General features: G+C 43.0%; 1 protein-coding gene across 1 annotated transcript; it reads right to left on the bottom strand.

Moving 5' to 3' along the window:
- Window positions 1–682: 682 nt before the first annotated feature.
- Window positions 683–17,164, bottom strand: LOC104524170 (dual specificity protein phosphatase 13-like). The gene is made up of 4 exons (XM_010166960.1): window positions 17,078–17,164; window positions 3,619–3,826; window positions 2,274–2,494; window positions 683–1,145 (listed from the first exon to the last, which is right to left on the bottom strand). The coding sequence occupies exons 2-4, from the start codon at window positions 3,795–3,797 to the stop codon at window positions 919–921; spliced, it is 627 nt and encodes a 208-aa protein (XP_010165262.1). The 5' UTR covers window positions 3,798–3,826; window positions 17,078–17,164; the 3' UTR covers window positions 683–918.
- Between the last annotated feature and the right edge of the window lie 9,100 nt (window positions 17,165–26,264).

Raw genomic sequence — 26,264 nt, 5'->3', positions numbered from 1 at the left:
ACAAAAGCAAATGCCACAGAGCACAATGTTGCAACGCTGATGACCTTTATTTTTGAGAAAGAAAATCCCAACTTTTATAATGTTGAACTGTCAGACAAATTTGGGATACTTTGTTGTTAAATGCTTTCCTGCACCCGCTCCCACTGCCCATGCAGCTGTTTGGAGCCTCAGCTGGGAACCCACCTCCCTCTTCAGAAGCATTTTCCATAGCATCTCCTGGATGAATTTTACTAGGGAAGATGAACAATATTTAAAGCCCCTCTCAAACAAAGGTATTTTCATGGAAGTAAAAAAAAATCTGACGAACAGTCAAAGAGAAAACACTACAGAGAGACCTGGAATAATTTCTTAAAGAGTGGTTTGTGTTGTTTCCCAGCTGCTCTGCCTTTAAACAGCCTCTTACCCCCAACTCAGGGGCTCCACCAATTGTCAAAGCAAGAACTAACCAGTGCCAGATTCAAGTCTCAAAATACAAACCATTTTACATATGAGGAGCAAAGGGGTTTGGGGCTGGTTCATACGAAAACTTCTAAGCATTATTGTAGCATAAATAATATGGCATCTTTCACCTCAAATAGCCTAACACTTCATAAAGTGATATGAGCTTCACTAGTTGCTGAAACACAGCTATTTCTGAAGTGGAACCTGATATCTTCTTTTTTTTTTTTCTTTTTTTTTTTCAACCAGCAGAGAGCAATGTTTTAAGGTGGAGAGTGAAGGATACAATATACAACCAATCATAAGTATAATCTAGGAGGGCTTTGCAAAATGGAAAGATCAAGTAAAATCTACTTGTAGTAACAGCATGCATTCTGGTGTATCATAAACCCGCATCCTTAGTTTACAAATGCAATTAATTTAAAAGAGATACAGAAAACTCAAATAATACTTTGTCCTCTCTCTTTCAGGAATACTGTCTTACAGCTCTTTGGTAGCTGATGCTCTGGTTTCTTTCCTTTCTTCGTTTAGTTTAATGTCCAAGTCCCGGAGCTGGCTGAGGAACCCTGAATTTGGGCAGATGTCTCTGTGAGCGCCCACTGTTTTCAGAGCATCCACGAGTGTCATGTTTTCATGGATCATTAAAAAGGCAAGTACTAAAGTCGCGGAGCGGCTCACCCCCATGGCACAATGAACAAACACCTTACCTGCAGAAAAAAAGAGGCACAACTAGGTGACTGGGCTTTAGCATTTCTGAAGTGAGAAAGACACAGGAAGGACAAAAACTACTAGAAACAAGCTGGGAAAACACCAGTGACAATTAGCAGATACTCATGTTTTCAGTTTGCATAAGATCATGCCATACATCTCAGGCAAGGCAGTATTTCATACTGACCTCATGCATCTACTTTAGGTCTCAGATTAAAATAGTTGAAATTTTCTGTGAAAGGAGAAGCTTTCTATGACTCAATTTATTAGTATAGTTTTCTGTGGGGAAAAAAACCAAACCAAAACAAAAAAACAACCAGTTTTGGCAGAAAATTTTGGCCCAGCCCTGACTGTGATCACTGATGAGTCCCATAAACTCTGTAAGATAGTCTGCCTGTAAAAATGGACTCATAATTTACTGTATCTCAGCAGCCCAGTATGAGCTATAACTGGGGATTTAATAAAGCACTCCAGTGAAAGCAGCAGATCTTGCAGACAGTCAGAGTTGAAGCAAACTCTGGAACAAATGGAAATTATGATAACTAGGCCATACTCCAAACTCTGCTGACAAAAATTCAGCAGGCTATGGGTCAGGCTCGTAGTTTTTGACTTAGTTCATTAACTTCTGCTGCTTCTCTGGCTTAATAGACAGCCTGAATAAAGCTCCAATTCTGCGAAGCACTTAATCATTTAAGCCAGGGCTGAAGTGCCACTGCTCCCAGCTGAGTGTGTCAGGAGCAGGCACAGGGCTGCGGCACATGGGGCAGGATCACTGGGCTGGAGCCCATGCCGGGGTGCAAGGTGCCTGTGGAGGCACAGGGATCCTCCCAATGCCTGCAGGATGGACCCGTGGGGGAGCACCCGCAGTGCCACAGCCTCTGCCCTTCCCTCTCACTCTGCCATGCTGGTCTTGGGGCAGCCAGCCTCCCCCAGCTGCTGGGGCCCTGGCCATGGCCACCTTCCCTGCAGCACATGGCACAGGCACCCATCCCCTCCTCTGCACGGCGGTTCTGTGTGAGCCTTCTCAAACCGTACACAGAATTTGCTGGCTGCCTGCTACTGCAAAGAGGAGTCATTTGGCTTGTGTTGAAACTTCCTCCCAAAGCTTCTCTTTGCCTCCCTCTTACCTCCTGAAGTGTTTAAGGCTTTGCCTATGAAATTGGCAGCATCGTAGAAGAAGATACTTAAATCAAAGGACGGATCATCAAATGCTTCTACTCCATAGTAGTCTATTTGCAGATCTTTGTAATATTTGGCTCCTGTGTTGATGCTATATGGTCCATCTGCTGCATTAAGGATATGAGTAATGTTGAGGCTTTGAAGAGTAGTTTTGCTCCTAGCAGCCCACCTGTTGAAAGACATGAAGGGCTCATTGGCAACACTCCTAACGTTCTGTTAAAATAGCATGGTTTAAAGTTAGTCCCTGCTCCCGCTAGGGAAGGATGCAGGAACTGCAGCTTTCTTACAGAGTGGCAAATTTCAAGAAGCCCCTAGTGCTTTACACATGAAAAATGTGATATGACGTTGCAGACAGCAAAAGCACAGACTTGCCGGCGCGATACTGTTAGTTAAACAAATGCCTCCTAGCAGTTAATCCCTGGGAACATGGCTTACCATATAAAGTGGTCAAGATTTTCCTTTAAATTGTTGTTTAGCAAGTTCTAGAGCTAATCTCTCATCATAGTGTGCGTGGGTCACAAGGGTGAGAACCCACACAGAGGCAGCAGCACCTTGTTCCTGGTTCGGACATGAAGCAGCTGTGTCAGTTTACCAGCCAGGTTCTCCGCCCCTTCCTACCATAAACTGGGACTAAAGCTATTCCACAAAATTGTGATCTTTAACTGATGTATTCATGAGGAGGAGGAGGAGTTGGGGAAAATGAGCTGATGATCTATGTAATCTGCAGTAATCCAAATAGAAGGAAAGGGCAATAAATGGAAGTGGTCACGAGAATAAGGTATTTGCATGAAAATGACTGTTTGCTGTTTTCAGTTTAACCATCTTTGAAAGAAGGTTGGGATTTGGACTGGCAAAATCCCTGTTGTATAATTCTTTTGGGTCCTCTTCTGTCTGGCTCTTGATCCTGCTACTCCTATTTGAGTGCAAGGGCTCCTGTGCTCTTGTCTGCTACCTTAGAGCACAGTTTCCAGAGCAGGTAACGCACCTCAGAATTGACACCAATTTGGAAAGGGTTCTTTAAGGAATTTTGTCTAGAATACAAATAATTCTTACCCTGCCAAGTCTGCTGTGGTTCACAGAATATAGAAAATGCAACTGAGACACACTATGAGTAAGTCACCATTTTGTATATCATGTTTTTCATGACATCCAAACTTCTTACGTTACCAGTTTTGGAAGCCTGTATACAAAACCATCCCTGCAGACCCAAAAGCTGCTCCCCGGTATACCACACCACTTCCTCCTCCTCCCAGGGACCAATAACAGTTTAATGATAGGATCATATGTTCTTACGCATCTCCCAGGTAAATATTTGGCCAGACTTGGTCCACGTGATTATCAGACCCTCCTCTGAACCAAAGGAGCCGCTGGAGGTCTGATAGTGCTGGTGTTTCATAGGAGGCTTTGCTCCCTGCACTGCTAGTTGGAGATGAAGAGGCTCTGGCGTGAGGCATCTTGCTCCTCTCTTGCATGCACTTGGGCTGTATCAGAGACAGCTTTTCTGAAATGAGTTAAGAGGAAATTTTCATACAGAAATAATATTCCCTAGAAAGTAGTCCTGTTCATTACCCTCCAAATAGCGTTACATTATTATAACTAGTGTGTGCAGCACGACCTGCAGGTGTTGCTAAAAGCTGGACTGACTCTGTGGTAGGACTCCACAGGCATGTAATTCATCCCCTGAGAAAGCAGCAGCATGAGACAATACGATTTAATTTCTTGTCAAGTATCGCTGCTGAAAAAGAACATCCTGTGCCACCAGAATGCAGCAGCGGCTGAACCTCGTAGGTGCAGGTACTATTTCTGTTACTATAGTGCTGATGAGTGTATGCAGGAAAGCTCCAGTACTTTATGTTAGAGAGTTACCAAAGTGCTTGTGCACACTCGATTCTGGTTAGTTAAAACAGGAAGTTTTTGAAAGAATGAATCTTTGGACTGACTTACTAGGGCCAAGGTGGAAATCTTCGGATGTGTATGTAAGACATATATTCATGTAGTGCATGTGTATACATATATAAAATACATGTGCATACCATTTTCTTTCATTTATAGGTATGTATTTAAACACATACATACACATACATCTATACATATGAACAGATTTTCACATGCATATATACTTATCGCTATATATGTCTGTATGTATAGAAATAGAAATACAGATTATTTGAACTAGTTTTTTCTGTCTCTCAGGTGAATACCCTGAACACTCAGCTATACGGGTATACTTGTGTCTGTCTGTCTCAGTCTCTCCTCTGGGAGCTGTTCCACTTTGTATAAATAACGTGATAGCTATTTGCCTCCAGAGAGAGGCTGTTTCTCTTGTCTGAGGAGTGGGGTACTTCCCTGGGATGTGAGGAAAAAGAGTATCTGAATTTGGGGAAATTATAGAGCTGAAAGTTCTGACTTTGTTGTCCTGTTGAGAATCCCATCTAGGACTATTTTGCTCCCTCATAGATCATGCAGTGGAATGTGGGCCACCCATTTGCAATGTTATTTCCTGGTTTAGACCTAGGAAGCTCAGGCCAGCCAGTCCAGCCTGAAGCAGAGCTCAGCTGAGAGCAAGAGTTCAAAGGTATCCAAGTAGTCCCTTCTCTGAGACTTCAGGAGCATTTCTCCTGCCAGGATCTCATTATCCTGAATTGCTGTTCTCGCCCCCAGAGAACATTGATGAGCTTTGTTTGGTTGGTTGTTGGTATTAAAGCCATAATCAATGTGGGAGCCACACTAGAACTCTTCCCAAAGTGGGGTGGCTGGGATTTATTCTGATATGGCATCAGCTTTCACTCTAATGCCTGAATGCCTAAATCTAGAGTTTGGGTTTATTTTCTCAGCAATTCTAGAAAACAAGTGCAGACGGGACCTTTGGAAGTCATCTAGTCTGTCCCCTGCCCCACAGCAGCAGCAGTCAGATGGATGTTGCTCCTAAAGCAACAACAACTTTGTCCAGACATCCAGGTACATTATTTTTAATAGTGTAGGCTGATTTGGGGAATAAGTGGAAAGCAAGGGAGAATATCTTGTTGCTTATGGAAAAAGAAATAGAAATGATGCAAGGCATATTATTGAACACACCACATATATTTCTGTGACCTCAGTCTAAATTTGCTTCCCCTGCCCTCTTCTCCCTCCTCCTCCCCACAAATGTTGAGCAGTTACAGCTTTTTGTATGTTCCAATAAAAATGAAGTCTCCCTAGGGTAACTACTTAATAAGCAAAATATGAAAAGCACAATAAAAATGATGGGAGAGATGGAAAAAAAGCTGACTGGTTTTAATTTTAATGATGAGGGGAAAGAACTGCAGGGAAGCAGACAGGAATAAGGGACAAAAGCCTACAAATTTTTCAGGGCAGATAATGTAACACTAAGAGCTTTAGTAAAGGGGTATGTTGTGCAATCCCAGCACAGATTAGCATGAAGAATAGCACAGAAAAAAAGATATTGTGCATTGCCCTGCAAGTTTTACTGTCTTGCAAAAGTCATGCACTGTGCTCAAGAGCTACTGCCAGCATTGTCATGATGACCTGTTTGTATTTTCACCGACACAGAACGTTAAGCTGAAGCAGTAAAAGGAAATCAAGAAAAAGATAATACAGCTTCTACATCAGGAGATTCATAAGACCACAGGCTTGTTTTCAAGGAGTGTGGCTGACCCTCAGTCGCTGCAGGTGTTTAAAGACTGAAGTTGCAGAGGTAAGCAGATGGATACTAAAATTTCAGTTCTCCTAGCCCCACTGCATTAAACTTCTGTTGCAGCCTGGCAGCTAGTTACAGTAATGGAGATGATTTCCAGGGGAAAGGAAAGAGATTATTAGCAGAGAGAATTACATTGCAAGGCCTCTTGTTCAAGACTTGACTTTGAGGAGGTTCTCCAAGAATTGAGTCATTTTGGTGCCAGTGACACTTAGCAGGCGACTCCAGCCTTTGCAGGCCAGGAGGTGCTATGCAACAGAGCTCCCTTTCATACAGCAATCCTCTTTCCAAAAAGCACGTCAACATCGTTTGCTTCACGTGACTAATGCCAGACAAGTGATCTCCTCGTGTCAATGTGAAGTACAGCTCCTCCCAAGCACACTGCTCCATCCTGTGCTGTGCTGGCCTTGAAATTGAATTGCTCTGCGGGGCCTTTGGGGTAAGCTTGGAAATAGCTACACCAGATGATTGGACTAATGAGGAAAGTAATATGAATTTTTTAATTGAAGGACCGGGACTTTGCTGAGGGTTCCCCCCCACCCCTCTTTGCAGGCACTGCAAAGCTAGCAAAAGCACTGCCACTGATTACATTTCTCTAAGCTTCTCCCTCTGGGTGGCTCCCAGAAGCTGCTCTAGTTGGAAACAGCCAGTGACTGTGGGAGGGCAGGAGCCCCTGTAACTGGAAAAAAAACCATGTTGTGTCTTACAAGGTCACTAACATTTTCTGCAGACATCTAGACCATGAAAGTTGGATAGGATTACTTTTCTTTTAAACTGTAGCCTGGAAGTACCTAAAGACCTTCTCATTAGATTCTTTCTTTCTCTCCTTTTTTTTTTTCTTTTTTCCTGATTAAAAGCCAAACAACAGCAACAGGCAAAAGCCTTCTACCTATAGGAGACTCTTGAGACTGGATAGAGATTTTAAGGGCAATCCAGATGTATTAACCTCCCTGCTTCCCTGACAGAATACAAGGTGGCACAAGCTTTAAAATTGTTTTGTCACTAAGCATGAGTTCCCTAACACCCAGAGCACCACCCCAAATGGCCAGGTCCTGTTTGGCCATTAAGTCACAGAGGCTTGGATTTCCCTGGCAGGCACAAGAGCCCCTCTGGGGGCAGAGGCTGTGGGTGACTGTGGGGCACTGCTGGGAGCACCCAGGAAGGGCTGCGGGTGACCCTGCACGCTGTCTGCATGCAGCTGGGAGCAGCTCCCAAGAAACTCGGTCATTCCAGGACCTCATCTGCAATAACCAAGCTGAGTTTTGTATCTCCCTGATGTTATCCAGCCACCTGAGTACTACAGTCTGCGAAGCTTTTTTTTTTTTCCTCCCTACACTGCAAACAATTGCCGTTTTCTACTGAAGATTTTTCTGTCAAAGAAAAGAAAGAAACACACAACCCCACACTTGAATTGGCTAAAGCATTTGGCAGATTTGTGTTGCATTTGCAGATTTCAGTCAAAGAAACATCAGCAAGGTTTTAGAAAAAAACGTAATATTGTAGATTTGAAATAGTTCATTTTGTTATTTCCAAACAAAATTACCATTTCGCTATTCAAAGTTACTTCTGTTTTGGAATTTTACTTTAGCATTGCACAAAATATTTTAAAATATTAAATCAAGATTAAGTGGCTTGTTCCTGGTTGAGAAAAACATATTTTGTTTAACTAAAAATGAACACAACTAACTGAACAGCCACTTACTCACCTAGCCCTCATTTTCACTTCTGCAACAGTGGGAAAGCCTCTTGCCATTTTGCCATGGTTGTTACCTGTCTCCTAAAGACGAAACTGAGCTGTAGAGAGGTTGAATAACTATCCGAGGTCCCCAAAGGAGTCTGTAGCAGGGCATTAGTTGGTCCCCAAGTCATCTTTCTTATATCCCTTTAGCCAGCACCTTCCTAGCTGGCACAGCTCTGCTTGAGGTTATGATGGTAGCCCATAACAAGGTCTTACATGAGATTATTGATAGCCTTGGACACAGTAGGGCACTGATTTTGGATGGACCTGTGGTTATTACAATAACACAAACGCTTGATAACAATAACATGATACAGAAAGCTCCTGCAGCCAAATATCCTAAATTCCCGGAATCAAACCCTGGCAAACTAAATGGTTCAAAATACCAAAGCATGAGATCAGAATATCATTCACATGAGGAGGAAAAAAAAAAAAGCGCCTCTTGATGCATTTGAAATTGCTCTCTACTCTGTTTTTTCTTCTCTTTTCTCTCAGCAAGCATCTCTGCACTCATCTTTTACACTCCTTGCTCTTTTCTCTCAGGTAGTGCTTAACACTACAGCTCTTTGTCCTCATGATGGAAAAATCCAGATGGAAAGAAGTGTGGTTCACAGGGAAATGATCATGTAAGTGGAATTAATCTTTCAGATACTGTAATGTGAAATCTGATCTTCCTTTTTGTTAAGAAGACCCAATCTGTGTCTCTACATTTTGGCCAGAATCTGATGCTAAGAGAACCCAGGAGTCTCTTGAGGTAGAGCTGAAAGCCTCGTGTGCAGAAACAGGCACATTTAAAAGCAATAGCAAAGTTAAAACAGCCAGATGGGAACCTAGCAGGCAACCGAGAGGGGAACTCTCTGTTTTCCTTGCAAGTCTACAGGGGCTTGTTTGCAGGAATTAGAATCTCTCACCAGCAGTTCACTGCAGCTCTAATACCAAGTGGTATTGAAAATGAGAAGCAGGTTATGGCTGATGGTTTAAATGAGGCACCTATGGGAATTTAGAAATGAGATCCTGGACTCGTCTTGATGTAGACCATGCACATGGCAGAGCAATATTGCTTTCTTGCCTGACTGCATCATATATTACGGTCTTTTATTTTGCCCACACTCAAACAGCAGGGAACAGTAGAAGTTCATTGCTCCTGCTCGCTGTTTAAACCCTGATCTGCCTCACCAGAGGCAGTGCCCCTGAATAATGGAAAGCAGAATCGGTCCCTTGGCCTCAGTGCGGATACGTGTTCAATGCAGCACTGTATTAATGCCATTGCCATTATTTTGGAGTGAAGAGGAAAGCAGAATGTACAATTAAAGCTCTGTTCAGTTCAGTTTTTAAGAGAATTTACTACCTGGGAAAGATGCCAGATCAAGGGCTCTAGAAAACACAGTCCTCCCTTTAACTGCAGCGTCAGGAAGGAGCAGGAGCAGCGCTGCAAGCCTCCTGCATGGCTGCCCCCTCAGCTCAGCTCAGCTCAGCTCAGCTCACTCAGCTTGCCGATGCCCCTCGCCCTAGGCTGGCAGCCGTGTTTTACTGGGTGGGAGAAAATCTGAGTCTTCACAACACCTCTTCACTGCTTGGTTTCCCTCCTGACACCTCCGTTCACATCCAGCCTGGCACATTTATGATGGGGCCCTCTGAGTCCTCCAAACTGAGCTGGAAGGTACCAACTGCTGCTTGCGAGGAGCCTGGGCTGGGCTAGAGAGTGAAAGGCTTCATGGTCTGTGAGCCCTCCTGTCCCTGTCCATGGCTGCCCGTGGAGCTGGAGGGGCTGCTGTGGGGCAGAGACAGGCTGCTGCTGCCCCGCGGGAGCTGCAGGCACCTGGGGATGGTGGGGACAGGTGAGGCTGTTTCAGGAGCAGGAGCTGTTGGAGGGCAGGCCAGGACAGGGGAGGGTAGCCAGCCTCAGCCAGGTATTGGGATAGCCAGGAGAGCCCACGGTGATGAAGCAGGCCCTAGGTGAAGTGGGAAGTCAGGGTGGTCCCTGGCCAGGCACGGGTAGAGCAGCGAGGTAGCGCAGGTGGAGATGAAGCCCGAGTGTCTCAGCTCAGATGGGCTCCTGAGTGAGGTGGGAAGGCCCAGCGAGGGCTCCCTCTGCTCGGTCTCACACAGCTCCTTCCAGCAGCCCTGTCCCAGGTCACACAGCCACTGTGTCCTTAGACAAGGCAAGTCCCCAGGAGGGGCAGATGTTCCCAACCCAGGCTCATGGCCCTGCCAGCAGGATTCAGGCTGGTGGGGGGAGCTTCACCTGTGCCCTGCTGGGTTTTGGGGAGAGGATGTTATTGCTAGCTCATGGAAGTGCTCCTGGAGAGCATTTCTTTCCCTTTGCAGTGTAACTGATCTCCACGTCTTTTCCCAAGACCGTATCTTTCCGAGGTGGGAGAATCTCCATGCTTCCTCCAGCCCCCCAGCCCACCTCCCCCAGGCCTCCTGTTTCAGAGCCACACAGCCAAGGAAGAGGCACCTGCCCACGCATGGGGCTAAGGCTGCACGAAAGGGTGCTTGGAGAATGGGGGCGGCAGGCAGAAGAACAGGGAGTCCTGCTTGCAGTGACAGGCCATAGCTGTGGTAGGACGACAGCTTTTACATCTGCAGCTTTCAGATTCAAAGGAGATAAAAAAAGAAGTATTACCTTAGCAGCTGGCATCTCAGAGCTATTCAGTGCACCATCTCCAGCAAGACAGCGCTGCCCTCCACAGGCTCCCGCCATAATTTCCGACTCAGCTACTGATATCTGTCAAGCTTAGGGTGAAGCTTTTCCCTTTAATTCTCTTCTGGGTGTGACTGTCCAGGGTACCACTGCCAGGAATTAAAAACCCCCAAACCTACTGTTTTTCTTGTCACATCTTGACTACAGTCATGCTTGTCCCTGAATTAAAATAGCTGGAATTTTAAGTCCTGCTGCCAGCAGACATAGCTGTGCTATATGCTAGAATGCCACCATGCAGCTGACTGCTTCTAATAGTAGAAACTTGACTCTAATCTTATATAACGCCAGTAATGGAGCAGAGAGGCTGTGGCTTGTGAGGAGCTTAGAAAGAAAGCTTCCTTGGGCAGCCTGTGCCCTGAGGGCAGAGGAGCTCCAGCGAGAGCAAGAAAAACAAAGTGACCTTGACATTGATAACAGTCCAGTGAGTGCTGTCACAGCCGGCGCTGCACCGAGGATTCATCGGTGTCACAGGCTGTCAATAGGTGTAAGTTATGGGCAGTTCTGACACAAATGATGTCAAAGAGACCAGACTCTGAAAGAGGAGGGAAAAATGCATTGCAAGCTTCAAGAAAGACAAACAAGGATGTTAATATATTGCTATCAAAAGGAGATCCAAGGCACTTGCCTTTCTGCAGGCAGTATGGATTTGTGTGGCTGTGGATTAAAGAGGTTTTTTTTTTTTTTCCTTCTTGATTTACTCCTCAAATGATTTTTCTCTGACTGCTGCTGTCAATACAAAATTGACAATGCTGTCAAGCTTGCAAGATTTGAGAATATTTGAAGGCACAAGTAAAGGAGTTTTGATATTCCTCAGTCATTTGGCAGTGGTATCTTTGAGCTGTCTGTCTCTCCCTGCACTTTTAATGGAAGCAGTGAAGTGCTCTCCTTGCCTTGCCTTGCTTGAAAGGGTACATATGAAAAGGCACCTTTTTCTAAGGTTAACAAAGTTTTGCAAACTCTTTGCAGTGGAATCAAGAGCAAAAAGACTTCAAAACTCTACAGTGGAAAATCTGTTTTGGCACTTTTTTCAGGCAAATAGCAGAGCTTTCACAGGACACTCCCAGCTTTGTTGGGGCAGAGCAGGATATTTTTTTCTTTAGATTTTTTAATTTCTGACTTTAAAATCATGCCTTTTTATTATTATTAAGTCATCTTTTAAGTAGAGTGATAGTTTGTATCAAGGGAAATGACAACTCAAGAGAAGTATGAGAACAGCTAAGAGGAGATACTAAGACCTAGAACTGAGGCTTTACTTTCTCTTGCAAACTTTTGATTATGTGTCTGATGAATATTTGCTCCTAATTTCTTAACTTGAATTTGGAGAAATAAAACTGGGAGTGGTTTTCCTGTTGCTCTTCCCTAGTATTGGGCTACCAGGTAAAGCAGAGTACAAGCAACCAGGGAGCTGCCTAGTCAGGGGGTGCAGGTAAAGCAGCATGTGCGGTCACTTCTGCAGGCTGTGATGGGCGAGGGGCAGGGGGAACACACTGCTCTGTGAGATGTCCAGTCCCAGGGTTACTGGGTGAGCTTGTCCTGCCATTTGCTGGCTGGTGGGAAGGAGTTTTCCCGACAAGTCCTGCCGCTGCGTTGTCTTTGCGAGGAGTGGACAGTGCTGGTGCTGCCCCGCTCCCCATATGCTTTGTTGAAGCCACCTGAGTTGTGCAGTTGGTCAGGCAGGGCAGCAGCAAGGGTCATTATGTGCCACCAAGTTTTTTGAAGGGTTTTTTTCACCTTTATCTTGTCAGGTTTTATGCTGCTGTTTTTCTGATGCTGTTTCTTGCTGAGGCTTGGTGTAGACAGTAGATCGATGCCAAAGCCAGTAGGGTGATGGAGGGAGGAAGAGCCTCCAGCAAAGCAGCCGCCTCATGGCTCCCAAGAGGGTGAGTCAAGCACAGGTAGCAGGGAGGGGTGCAGCCTTGCTGGAGGTTCTGCCTGCTAGAGGCAGTTTACAATAGATGGTTTGGGAACAGGCTGCAAATATAACAGTCCGTTTTCCCAAAGCAAACCCCAGTGCCTCCAGCACAGCCCTGGGAAGGCTGTCCTCTGCTTGAGTTGCTGTGAGCAGGAATACATTAAGGACTGCGAGCTTCTCAGGTACAATGGTAATGGGAGCCATCCATGAGCTATAAATAGCCTTAACATCCTTTCTCTCCAATGCCTGGCATCCCAAGCAGTCGTTTTTGCTGGTGCTAGTGAAAATGAATAAAGCTTTGAACAGCTTTTATTTATGTTCTCTTTGCAGGCTGGAATTTTGTGAGTAGTTCTTCTCACTGGCTTTGAATTTAGAGTTTATTTTAAGGAGAAATATTGGCATTTTCTCCTTTGGGATTTTTTTTCCTTTTTTAATTATCATACATTACTTTCACATTTTTAGCAAAACTATGTGGGGAAAGCTATTGTGACAGGAGAGTGCAGATCACAGATAGTCATTTACAAAGAACCTCAGTGTGATTGCAGGAAAAGGGGGAAAAAACCCAACCTAACAGAAACCATAATTTAATCTTATCTAAATCTTACATACCTTTTTAACAAAATACTGTCAATATTTTGTTTTCAAATTAAGCCAATAATGCAAGATGCTTTGCTTGATTTGTGGTGTTTACATTGACAGATTAGAATGAAATAGTTGTTGCAGTAGAAGGAAAAACTTTACGTGCCTATCAGACAAGTCTTCCTATGGTTTCATAGGAAACAAAGATGTCTTCTGTCAAGGAGCTATAAAAGCCAAGAGCAAAACTGGCAAAAAGGACTCTTTTAAAAATATTTAGTATATACTTGATGAAGTGCTGTTATTAAACAATAAAGTCTCACATGTTATGCAACTCTCATTGCTGCTACAGACATTCAAGAAACACAAAGTCTACAAAACAGACATTTTGCCCTGGGATAACCCCGGCTACTAGATCAACTGGTAGAGCTGGAAGAATTAGGCAAGCTTTCAAATAAGCAAGAAGGGCTCTATTTTTTTCCAATTATGTCAACTGATCTAATTATACACTGCCTTTACTGACAACCCTTTCCTTAGACCAGCACAGCAACCCTGTTACTGAAACGCTGTGATTTTTCATATTGCCAGAAGATGGCAGAAGAAAGCAATCTTGAATGATTTGAAAATACACAATATTCCCATGACTCTCTTTTAGAGAGCTGTTACTGATACACAAGAAACTGCACTGACTGGATGGATGAAAAATGTGAAATGTACTGTATGAGTTAAATTGGTACTTAACTTGTGTACATCAAATTATCTACAATAATCAGACAGGTCAGAGGCTTTGAGTTAACCAAAGTCTTTACTCCTCCTCCCCATCCCAAGTGATGTTTCCCTTGTATCCTTCTAAAAAATAAAACTGAAGAAAACTGGAAAAGTTTATTGGGCATCAGTGAAAATTATCAAGCACTTATTAGCCAGTAGGAGTTTTTAATGAGTTTTTTACTAAGACTAGATCTTCTGTCCTTTCTGCAGAAATGAAAAGCATCATGAGTTTTAGGAAATAGCTAATCTATTGAGGGCCAAAATCTGGAAGATAAGCAGGGGAAGAATCACTCTAAAGTTCTTTTGTTTCTTACGCTGTCTTCTCCTAGACTCTGCTCTGGGCCGATGGAGAATGACTGACTAGCCATACCTTCAGGTCTAACCCGCCTTGGCACCTTTTCCACCTGTCTTATGAATGAGGTGCCCACAATATCCATTACTAAATACTGAATAAAACATGGGCACCAAACATGCAGCATCTGCTTCCCAGGCTGGGAATAAGTTTGTCACTATGACCCAAGATTCATTCAGTGGCAGCAAGGAGGAGGATGACAAGGGCTCAGGAGTGAAGAAGCAGAAGAAAAATGTTTAAAGCAAATTTCCACTGTTGTGACAATGAGAAAAAGCAACTGACAATATGGACAACCATCACCTGGGCAGGAACACCCCTGCCTCATGAGATGATGCTAACACAGACCTCAGTGCCCTCACATCTTTCCCCTCAGGATTCTGATCCTACTAGATTTTTTAAGGTATTGTTCCTTATATTGCTTCTTTTGGTAAAATGACTTTGTTCCTAGCTTGGTTCTGTGGTTGGCATCTTATAATGAAAGCGAGTGATGGAAGCTCTGTGGCTGCTGAGAGCACCATAAGAGCACTGCCAGCTTCCAGGAGCTTTCTTTTGTCCTTTGGCTGCCCACCTCTGAGTTACAGGGTCCCACCTACCATTCAGAAGTAGATTAAGCCTTCCTGAAAATGAACAGCTTTAACAGAGCACAAAATTACTTTGAATCTGCCTCATGCAGACATCCTACAACCGGGGTCCTTTTGGTGGGCTTCCAACAACTGAGGTTGTTGCACCTCGAGGGTATGCTTAATCCTGCTCTGGACCTGAGGTGAGCAAGCACATACCCTTTACACATTGAGGTTTTAGTAGGTATGTCTATAGGGGAGAAACAGATCTCTATAGACATCTGTTCCCCTTCCATGCTTGAAAGAAAAATCCTCTCCTTTCAGCACTGAAGCATTAACTTCAGATGTTAATTTGCCATCTTTTTTAGTGAAGGCAATAGTGAGAAACAGTTCAGCACAGGTAGTTTATCCCCAAAACAAAGGCAAATCAGGGCTGTCTAGGAATTTGAAAACTCTAAGGGGAAAGGATTTTATAGAGTTTTCTGTTTCTGTTCTATTGAGTGAAGTGTATATACCTGAGAGGGGAAAAGCATATGTGCAGGTGAGCTCAGAAGGGAGGAAGCTCCTGCACAGCTGAGACAATCGCAGTTGTGGTGCTGGGTCAGATATTGAGAGGACTACACTGAACTCTGCTCTTCTGCTGCTGACTCTTGACCATTGCCACAAGTAAGGCCTGAGGCTGAGTGGATCAGTCCTAACCCCAAAGATCAAATCTGGTCTGAAATGCAGGAGCTCAGAGCTAGGTCAGCTCAGTTGGGGCCTTTTCTCTATTACTGGGACTGTCAGACACAGGAAGGTGCTTACTGACTATTGGAAGAGAAAAATGTGCCACAGAGCTGAGGTGCTTTCTTATCCTGACTTACTAAATGCCTGTCCCACTTTCTTCACCCTTGGTGACAGCAGACTGTGCTAGGGGCTGCTGATCACACCTGTCCTAGATTCATAAACAAATGTGATCACCAAATAGCTCCATCTCCTCCCTCTGTTAGCTTAAGCATCCTGTTGATGAATCACAAACTGGGTGATGACTGGTAAGACCTCTATGGTTAAAAATTCAGACTCCCTCTGCTAGCAGCAGTGCTGGCATGGTGGCAAGGCTCTTTTCACACACACACCTCCTGCCTTCTGCTCAGTTACATCTCCTCCACGCAGGATGCTGCATCTTGACTTTACAGCTCCTCTGCATGGCTACTACGCATGCTTTCACAGCAGGATCTATCAGCACCAACCAGCCCCCCTTGCAGAGACCTGAAATCCAGCCACCTTTTGGCACTAGAATGCATCCTGCTACCCCCAGAGGAAACAGGGATAAAACCTTGGCCAAAGAGAGAATCGTGAGAGCAGAGCTAAGGATACGACTTTCTAAATGTTTCTCTTCAGTCTGTATTTGATGTCTGGATAATAAAGTGACCAGTCTCTTACAGAAACCTGAGGCAGGTTAAACACCACAGAGGAAAACAGCGGTGGTCCTGAGCTAGAGGACAGAGGATGTGCAGGACCTCACCACTCCCCACTTGTGACCTCTGTGGCTCAGGATTTCAGGCAGTGTCTCTTCCTAAGCCCTTCAGATCTGTTATTTAAGTATGGTCAATACAGCTGCACCTCTTTTTTATTTCTAAAAAGAATGGCTTTCCCTTTGTACTGTTTGCATTTTGTCATGCTGCTTTGGTTCACTCACCATTTTCCTGAGTTTAGTAAAGAAGCTGTCTGTGAAAATAAGAACGGAAAAAAAGAAAATTATCAAAGACTTTCTTTTTTATATATGGGGAAGAGATTTTTCAAAGGCAGAAAGGGGAGTCTATCAGGTTATGCACCTAAGTACTATTTATGCCCTTGAAAATCTTTCGCTTACAGTGCTTAATTGGTCTGTGCAAATCCATTGCCAGAAGAGGTAATTGGCCATTTTTATAGAAGGATCAGTAACAAAAACTCTCCAGGCTATTGTTCTCAAAATTAAAAAAAAATTAGGAATTATGGAAAGAATATGTTTCAGGGCATCAGCCAGCCTCTCCTGAAACTATGCAAATTCACTGGGTGAAAACAACAGCAGACACAATGAAACGAGTTGTATATGAAGAACTGAGATCTCAAATGTGATATTATGCAGAAGGTAAAGAGCCTGTACTAGATAAGTAACAGCTCAATGTGTTATCAAGGGTGCAGTTTGATTTTGATGAATGTTAAAAGAACCTTTAGCCTTGAAAATAAAGAGGATAATTTCTCTCTAGGCAATGGCTGCTCATGAAAGTCATAAAATAAGAGCACTGGAGCCCTAATTTTATAGTGCTTTTTAAATGATTTTCAAATGGTCCAGCTGCTTTGTGCCACAATAACACAAGGCAGAGATATTTACGCCGGCGATAACAAGCATGCATCAGCCTGCCTGAGCTGCTCTCCGCAGGCAGCCTGCGTTAGGCGAAACACACATGGAAAGCTGGTACTTGCCAATGCAGATTGATCACAATTACACCGTGGCTACAGCGATCCTGGGAAGCTGCTTTTTCCACCAGACAACTTGATTGTTTTTCTTGTCTGTGTCTCGCCTGCGAAGCACAGGATGTACGTGGCTGGCAGTGCTGGTTCTATTTTGACACTTGGGAGCCTGCCAGCTCTGTATGCCTCTTAGGCCATACCGTCCTTGGCAGACTTCTCTGTTCGGAAATAGGCGGGCGAATTCAGCCCTGGGTTACACCACTGGTTTTGGTGGGGGTTTCTCCAGGGATTAATATGGCCCCAACATTGGTGTTCCGATGCTGCACTGTGTTATCTTGCACAGAAATGCATGCATGCTGCAAATGAGCTCTGGGCAAATGATACATAGTTCCACTGAGATGCTGGAATTGCCACCAGCATCTTTCCCCGGGTATTTTACTTCTGCATATCCAGGATTTAAGTCTAAAACTACAATTTGTTTTCCAAGACCTGCTCTAAGATGGGAACTACCCAAGGGCGGTCCATCTTAGCTTATCAATTTGGGTAGTAATTTCAGAAGTCTGATTGGTATTTTATCTTGGCAGTCCCCTTTCCTTTGTGAGACATTGACAGAAGACAGGGTACTGGGAAAAAACTTGTCTTCTAAGCAAGTAGGATAGGGTTGAAAGGCCAGTTCCTTTAAGAAATATTCCTATAGAAGTAAAGAACTCAGCTCTTTCTGTGTTCATTAGCACTGCAGACACAGCACTGTTTTTGTAAAGAAAATTTCGGTTGGAATGGGGAATTCTGAGCATGAAAAGAAGGCTTATTTATGGTTGTAAATGTATTATGTTTGCTGTAAATCTCCAGTCCATGAAGCTAAGATAGAGCTGGGCAGAGGCCACAGTGGGACAAATGTTCCTCTGGAAAGTACGTGGCCATTGAGCATATATCACTCAGGTGGAGAATTCTGTCCCCAAACTGGGACTTCTTGAACATGTTGGACTTCAACTCACCTTTTCATTTGCTGATCCCAGTGCAGAAAAAAAAGGTTAGCATCTTTTTATGTCCAGGAATATCATTAAGAGCTTTAACTTTAAACAGGGGCTTATTTTCTTTTGGAGTTGAGTTTTATGAGTTTTCATGAGCAGAATGGACAACAAACTGGGAATGTATCCTAGAGGAGTATCTAGCACATTTGCTGCCACTCTTTATAACCAAATGATTGAGTGATTGAAGTATACAAAATTCAGAAATCCTCTACCTGGAGGAGAAACACATAGGTTTGATGCCAAAGCATGTTCCTTTCATCTTTATGTCATATTCAGAGATGAAGATGTTTCTTCCTGTCACTTTTGATCTTTTTTTATCTTTACATAGGTGTATACTATATCTCAGTTCAATATCTAAATCCTGCAGGTGTTTCAGGAACACTCAGCTTGATGAAATTGCTCACTACTGGATAACTCTTTGGATAGCATTGCCCAGAGGAAAGTGACAAAAGATCATAAGGTAAGACAGCACAAGGGAAGCAGATCTACTTTTTCCAAGAATACAGTGAACAAAGATTTTCCCTTCAAAATATAAATGAATACATGTAGTGCTGTTCCAGGCTGCAAGGAATAGTGCCATGGTCACAGATTGCATACATTTGTACTTCTGCCTCTCTCACATCTCATCTCATCTCTGAGAGATCCAATTTACGGCAGCTGAGATAAAGTAGCCTCCAGGGTATTACATTCATCCCTTTCATAAATCAAGAACCACTTTCTGTTACTAGAGATCTGAGTCCAAAAAGAGAGGGAAACACATGGCATTAGGCTTTGTAAATGGCCAATTGGCATGTCTCCATGATAGCTCTTTGCAACTTTTGGCTGTTTCTCAAACCAGAAAGTAACATTTTTGTGTTGTGTGTTCTGATGAATCAATACAGAAAAACTTTAAAGAATCAGAACCTTTCTCCCCACTCACCAAATACAGCATCATTCCCTTTTAGAGTTATTTTTTTTTCTCTCCTTTTCTCTCCTGCTACAGAAGATGTACTCTGATGATTACCAGTAGACCATGTGTGATCCTTGCCACTGATGTGGATATAGTTTTGTGGGTTACTCCTAATCTTTCAGGATCCTGCTCCACCTGTCAATGGAGACAATGTCTGTAAGTAGATAATTAGGCTTACCCAAGTGGTTGAGTGAGGTTCAGTTAATGTTGCTAAAGTAACTTGAGATCGCTTAATGAAAGAGCTTCATAAGAGCAGTGGCTTACCACCAGAAGGACTCACCATTTGGCCTTGTGAATGTACTCACAGGTGGTACAGAAATGTATGCCGAGATGAAAGTTGATCAAGTCCTCTGCAGCTATTCCATAATAATGCATTTCCTGGCCACAGACAGTTTAGTCTCCTTTGCTTCCCCATGCAAAATGTGCACCATTCAGTGCATGGGTGACACCAAGCCTCTTTGGATCTTCCTTATTATGGGCTATGGAGCTGTGGAAAGTCATATACAAAAGCTCATGACAAAAACCAATTCAACGTACCTTGTTGCATTGTAATGTATTCCTGTCTGCAGAGCCCAGTGCCCGCCATGCTTTGAGACGTGTTGTGTGTGAAAGAGTAATGTAGTAAAAGAAATGCAAAAGGTTGTGATTTCTGATTATACTCAAAATAGATGCAGAAAATGCAGCATTCTAAGTCATTTTACTTCTGCAAAGACATTTTCCTGCCTATAACTTCCTGTAAATTTAACAGGTGTTACAGGCTCCATTTGACTACAAAGGCATTGGGAATTATGGGCCCAAACACTTTACAAAAATTCACTTCATGAGGTAGCTCAGGTCCTCCTATAATTGGACTTGAAATATGTACATGGAAAGAACACACTCAGGTTTTAACATAGCCTGTAACCATTTTGCCTCAGCCTGTAACTGTACGATGTTCCTTTGCTCGAGAGGTATTAGCCTGGCTAATCTGGCTAAACTCCCGCTGATAAACCTGCCTGCTTAAAATTCAGCATGAAGTTTGATTTCTGCAAGATATTTTACACCTTGTGTCCTCAGCTGCTTATTATGTAGCACTTTAAAAAATATTTTACCTTTCAACCCAAAGGGTCTTGGCCTTGGCCTTGTGTATCAGCAATGACTGATAGCCAGACAAATATTTAATAATCAATTTGTTGACCACTTCAAAGTCCTCCAGGATGAAAGACATCATGTAAAGTCAGACATCCCTACTTTATTTTTCTAGAGATATTTAATTCATTTAAAGAGGCTGACCGTTAAATTTCTGATGAGAGTCATAAGGAGAAATATTTCTTATAAAATACAGTTTTATTCTAGATTGATCTTTAATTTCCAAGTAGCTCCTCAGAAGCTGCACATAATTGGTTCCACAGAAATAAGCAGTGACAGTCTATGGTACTGCTTCAGGTTATTTTAGCTATGGCAGAAGTCCTGATGCTGGCATGGGTTAGCTCAGTAACAGAAACCTCCTCTGTTTATTGACTTCATTGGGTTGGCCCTAAATGTAAATACTCTCTCTATTCCCCATTTCCACCTCAGGAAGATTCCATGAAACCTTATTCTCAGGTGTTGTTCATATTTGTCTTATTGATATTGGCAGAATAAAGAAAATTCTATCTATAGCACTTGATAGTCTTCCAGTTTCACTGATTGCAGTCCGTAACTGTCTGTATTTAAGTTCAATATTAGTGATCAGCTGTTGCAGTAATTGCAAACAAACCTGTTTACATTTTTATCCCTGTTAGCTGAATGTTCTCACAGTTCATGTTTTCCTTGCTACATGTACACACTGTTGTTATCTATGCCTTTTTTTCCCACCATTCATTTTTTTTCCCCAAGAGACAGAATTTGACTGCAAATAAACATGCAAGAATAATTTGTAGTATATATACTTACAGGCATTCAAAGGAGATCTTAGAAGAATATCTAAAATCCAATGATGGTGTTAAGACAATACAATTTCAGTGATTTTTATAGAGTCTTAAATCTTTGCTTTTACTACCTGTTGAGCTCAATTCTGCAAATCCTTATTTCTCCAAATGGTTCTAATAAAGTAAAAAAGTTAATTTCCAAGTATGGTTACGAGGTTTAACTGGGAAGGCAAAGGTTGGTTTCCCACTCTCATCACCACGGCAGTTCAGTGCAGTACTACATGTTGTAGGGGCTTCTGCCTTCCCATAGCCAGGGCTGGACCAGCACTACCATGTTACTGGGTGCCCACCAGTGGGCAGCCACCCACTGTGCACAGGACTTATCTGCAGGGTATCACCTACTGATTAGAAATTAAGTGAGATTAAGAAGCAGGCTGCAATTTGTAATCTGTGTTTACAAAACCTGTTTTTATTTACCAACGTCATCTAGTTCATTTTTAGGCTTTCCTTTTTCATAGCTAAAAGAATGTCCACTTTTAGCTGTAATCAATGGGCAATTAGTCAAAGGATTGTTAGTTCCTCCTGCTTCTCTCATTTAAGAATTATTGTAATTGTACTTTCCAGATATTTCTAGAAGTTTGCAACTTGCTGGTGGTGGAAAGAACTTGTTTTGGCATAACACTGGGCGCTAGGCATGTTGAATGTAGATGACTGCGTGCTTTCTCCACACTCCAGAGTGAAACAGCCATCCACAAAAGTTTGAGAAATAAACAGTGAAGTCTGCTGTCATTCAGAATATCCATATTTTTTGTCAGAAATTTCAACTGCAAATCAAGCTGTCATACAAACAGCAAAAATTAGAATACTTTTTATTGTGTGAAAATTTCCATTCTAGTTAAAATTAAAGCGGAAAAGGTAAAAACCAATCATAGTTCTATTTTAAGGCTACTCAGGATCATGAGTCTGTCTTATGCTTTATATGGTAAATGTTGCAGCATTTATAAAATCTATATGTTGAATAATTATAAAATTATGCAAAGCAACAAAGAGAGTCTTGTTCCCTTTTTAATTAATTTTATTCTGTTCTGTAGGTTTTTTTCTTTAATGGATAGTCCTTTTGCTTTCTTCTGTGCTAATCTTAAGTCTATTTTAAGGCAATGAAGTTTAACAACGCTAACTAAATAAAGTAGTTGGACAGTTTATGTTAACAAGTACTGTATTCCCCAGCCCTTCTGAACAGCTCAGCCTCAAATAACACTTACATATCACCTATGTAAAGATTAGGCCACTCTTCACCCATGTGATTTAATTCCACCTTGCAGCTGTCCAAAATATCTGGCAGTTCCTGGGCAGAGGGAATGCCAGGCTCAGAGCATTCCTGGGCTGATGGGGTTTGACCATCTTCAGGCGCTGACCCCTGTGGTGGCTACATGCAGATTTAGGCAGGGGGGAGCCTGCTGGATGCTGCTGCTGCAGAATCCACAGGGCACTTGTTTTGCTGAAGTGTGCTTTTTGCTGCCACTTGATGTTCCCAAGCAGGTGGCTGTCTCTAAATACGGCGTGCGCCTTGACACCTCCCTGGGTTAGCTCAGCGCTATATCGCTGATGAAACGGGGAACAGCCACAAAAATGAAAAGTCTGCAATAAGAGAATCTTACGCAAAAAACCTGCTACTCCCCTCCCTACAGAAGCGATATTGCTGTGCTTGCAAGTGCAGAGCTCTCTCCATGAAGGGAATGTTGGTCAATCCAACAGGAATGCAGTCCCAAATGCCTCATGTGACCCAGTTCTAATAATAAGCTACCAGGAAAGAGGGGACAGCTCATTTTAGGGAGGAGTTCAAAATAAAGACCATGAAAGCAGCTGTCCTGGGCCTCACCAAAGGTCTATCGAGCCCACTATCTTGCATCTGACTGTGGCTGTATGTGGATACCTACAGAAAATAAGAACACACAGGCATGAATTATACTGCTTTCTTATGCTCTTCCAGCTGGCTGCAGCTCATGAGCTTCCAGATCTGGGTGGAGTTTCTAAGTATTTGGTGACCCCAAATGTATTTCTGTTCCATAAAGTTTTCCAGTTACCCCTTGAACATTTACAGGCTTTTACTTCTGCAGCATCCAGTGGCAAAGCTCTACACAGCTCACCTGAACTCCTTCCTCTTGTTTCAGACCTGGCTTCAACTGACTTCCTCTGATGCCCTCAGTTCTTGTACTGGAAAATAAAATTAAGGGAAGTTTCCACTGGAATTTTATTTAGCTCCCTTCAGGTGACACTGTGGTTTTGTGATTGCTTTAAGCAGATTTAAGTCGGCCAAAGCTGTAGCTGGGACAGTCCCCTTCACTGTGCTCTCTGCTCAGATGCACACTCACAGCCTCCACTGAGCTGGCACTAGCCCTCATGACCTGCTTGGTAAGGTGGCTCAGGAACTAGATCTAGTCAAAAATTGCTCTCAAAAGAACAAAAACATTGGTTTTCAGATCCTCTTCAGAGGAGGTCTAATTCGTCTTTCTGGCATAGTCCTTTCTTCTGGGAAGAGCTCATTCCTGAACTGTAGGTACTATGCTGTGGGCTTTGTCAGACGCATTCTTCAGATAAACACTAAAAAAAAGTTGAAAAGGGACAGAGAAATCAAGAACAGATTGAGAAAAGACACCATGACAAGGCAAGCCTGGGGCAGGAAGGCCTGCACACCTGCTTGTTTCAGAGGAGTTGGAAGGTAACCAGCTTCTGGTCAGGCTGGATCTCCAGGACTGACAGTTCCCACGGGCTCCTTGGAGGGTACGCAGGCACTGCTGCATGGGCCCAGGGCTCTGGGCAGCTCAGCAGGTACCCAGCTTACCTTTGGGTACTCAAATATCTTCCAAAATGGGGCCCTCCCTCAGTTAGGAGTTAACATTCAGGGCCTTTAATCTCCTGGGTTGTGTAGACCCTGTAGACAGATGTGCATTTTCTGAACGAAGTGCCACTGGTGAGGCAGTACTTTCCTTCTGTTTTGGTTCCTTAATCCAACTTGCTAAACCAATATTTGAAATACAAGTTTTCCCACTGATAGTGGGAAATAGTGAAATACTAATGTCACGTTACATCACAACCTGAACTATGGGTAGTGTAAGTGACAGATAAGCAGGTCTCTTCTCCTCCTAGCACATCACAGCAGACAATGTTTTATCCATTTTAAGACGTTACAGGACTAATTCTACTGCTTTTGCTTATATGGACTGGAATCTTTTTCCCTGAGCAGACCTGGAGCCAAAATTAAACTGTATATATGGAAGGGAGCAATACAGACAGGCAGGAAATATAGGCAACACTAACTCCACAGATTGAAAACACTTCTGTGATTTGCCAGTGCCCTTGAAAAGAGTTTCTAACTAATCCATTCCCTCCACTGGGGCAAGTAAGTCTTGCTATACAAGATCACTACTATGTCATTGGTGGCATGGATGCCGTACTGACTCAGCTTTGCTCTGTACTCCTCTCTTCTCTACCCCTGGTGAAACAATACTCTCCCAGGGTGAACAGTATCTCCGAGAGCAGGTACTAATTTACAACAGGAGCAGCTTTCACAGCTGTGGCTTTGTGGGACAGATGTTCAGGGGCATGCAAAGCATTATCCTGACGGGTGGTTCCATTAATCTTACTCACATGTGTCTAATTTTGCCCAGCCTAAAGCCATTAAAATGCATTATTTCACTCACATGAATTTCAGATTTTTCAATGCCACATCTTCAGAAGGTTTCCAGACTAAAACCTACTGTAATGTGAATGAAGAATAAATTATAATGAAATATTAACTCATAAATCCCTATTAACTCTAATGGAGAACTTCAAAGCAAACCCAGCTCCTCCTCCACCACTCTGCTCCTTTGTGAGGTATAAAGATTGTCCTAGCACTGTTGGGTTTTAAATGTGATATTCTATTTGATCTTTTTACACTACAATGTCTTCTCTTTCTCTTGTCAGTGGAGCTCTTTGACAAGATTTAGGAAAATCTGAACAGACAGTCAAATAGACCTCTGAAAAGATCTTAAATGTGCTTGTTTTGCAAAGCATTTGTGTACGTTGAAATAGGGAGGGATTTCTACATTCCCATAAGTGCTAGGCAGAATCAGCATTCATGTCATAACCTCTCCAAGAATTAAGGAGGGTAGGGGGTCTCATCATCACTATTTAAGTCTTGCAAATCTCTTCCAGCAGAGAGGAAAATTATCAGAACTGATGCCTCAAATGCAAACAAACAAGAAGAAATCTATTTACTTAATATGGCAGGGAAGGTTTATAAGGTCAGCTAATCAATAAATCAAACTGGTAGTAAAGGGCAAAAATAGATTTGATTATCACTTCATGGTTCACCAAAAGGCAACAAGCTAGTTTTCAGGCATTAACTTCAAATGCTCTTGCTGTAATAAAAATCACATTGGTTCAAGTACCGATTAACTGGCGATAGGAAAAGTGACATCCTCAAACCAGCTTAAAACTGATTTGTATCAATCAAGCCTAGCCATTGATGTAAGCTAACTAAGTTCCTATTTGGGGATGATTCAAAGCCACCTACACAGAACTGGTTTGGGATAATTTGGAGGGAGAGTGATGAGTGCAAGCTTACAAAATACTTTGAAAATCTGACGTCTTTTTTTAATGTCCTCAATGTACTACATAATATACATTGTCTTGCTGAAAACATAATTACACAAGAAAAGGTTTGTGGGTTTGCGGGCCCAGAAGCTGCAGAGAGCTGCATAGAAGTTTATTCTGCTGGTCTGGGTCTTCAGGCTGTCGCAGCTTTCTGTAGCACTGCAATATTTAGCAGACCCATGAAAGAGGAATGTTTGTGTAGCAGTGCCTGGGCTCTTAGGGAATTGTCCTCACCACATCACCAGGCCTGAAACACAAAAAGCTTTTCTTATGAGAACATGCACATGAGAACTATAACAAAATTGAGGAAGCTGGTTATGTTACACTCCCAAGTAAAGGGGACTCAAACATACTGTAGAGCTAGATGCAATTATTGAACTTGCCTCTGGCATTAGCACAAACTAGAAACAAACTCGGTCCATCTTAACCACTCCAGTGGAGTTGTCAGGTAGCACCATGCTAGGCACAGCAGCTCTGCAGAACACAGTGCCTATGGTGCTGATGTTGGCTGTGCTGGTCTTGGAAGAACTGAGCTATCAGAACGAATCCATTTACTGTTCTGTTGATTTTTTTCTTTGATGCATAATTTTCTTCATTTTTTTTTGAACATGCATTGATCATAGGAAGCTGTATATGCACAATGGCTATGAAGGCTGAAACTCAAAAAAGTGAATGTAAATGGGTTTGCCCTT

This window comes from Antrostomus carolinensis, unplaced genomic scaffold, assembly GCF_000700745.2.
Source record: "Antrostomus carolinensis isolate BGI_N321 unplaced genomic scaffold, ASM70074v2 scaffold43594, whole genome shotgun sequence".
NCBI classification, from domain to species: Eukaryota; Metazoa; Chordata; class Aves; order Caprimulgiformes; family Caprimulgidae; genus Antrostomus; species Antrostomus carolinensis.
This window is presented reverse-complemented; position numbering and strand designations above follow the sequence as displayed.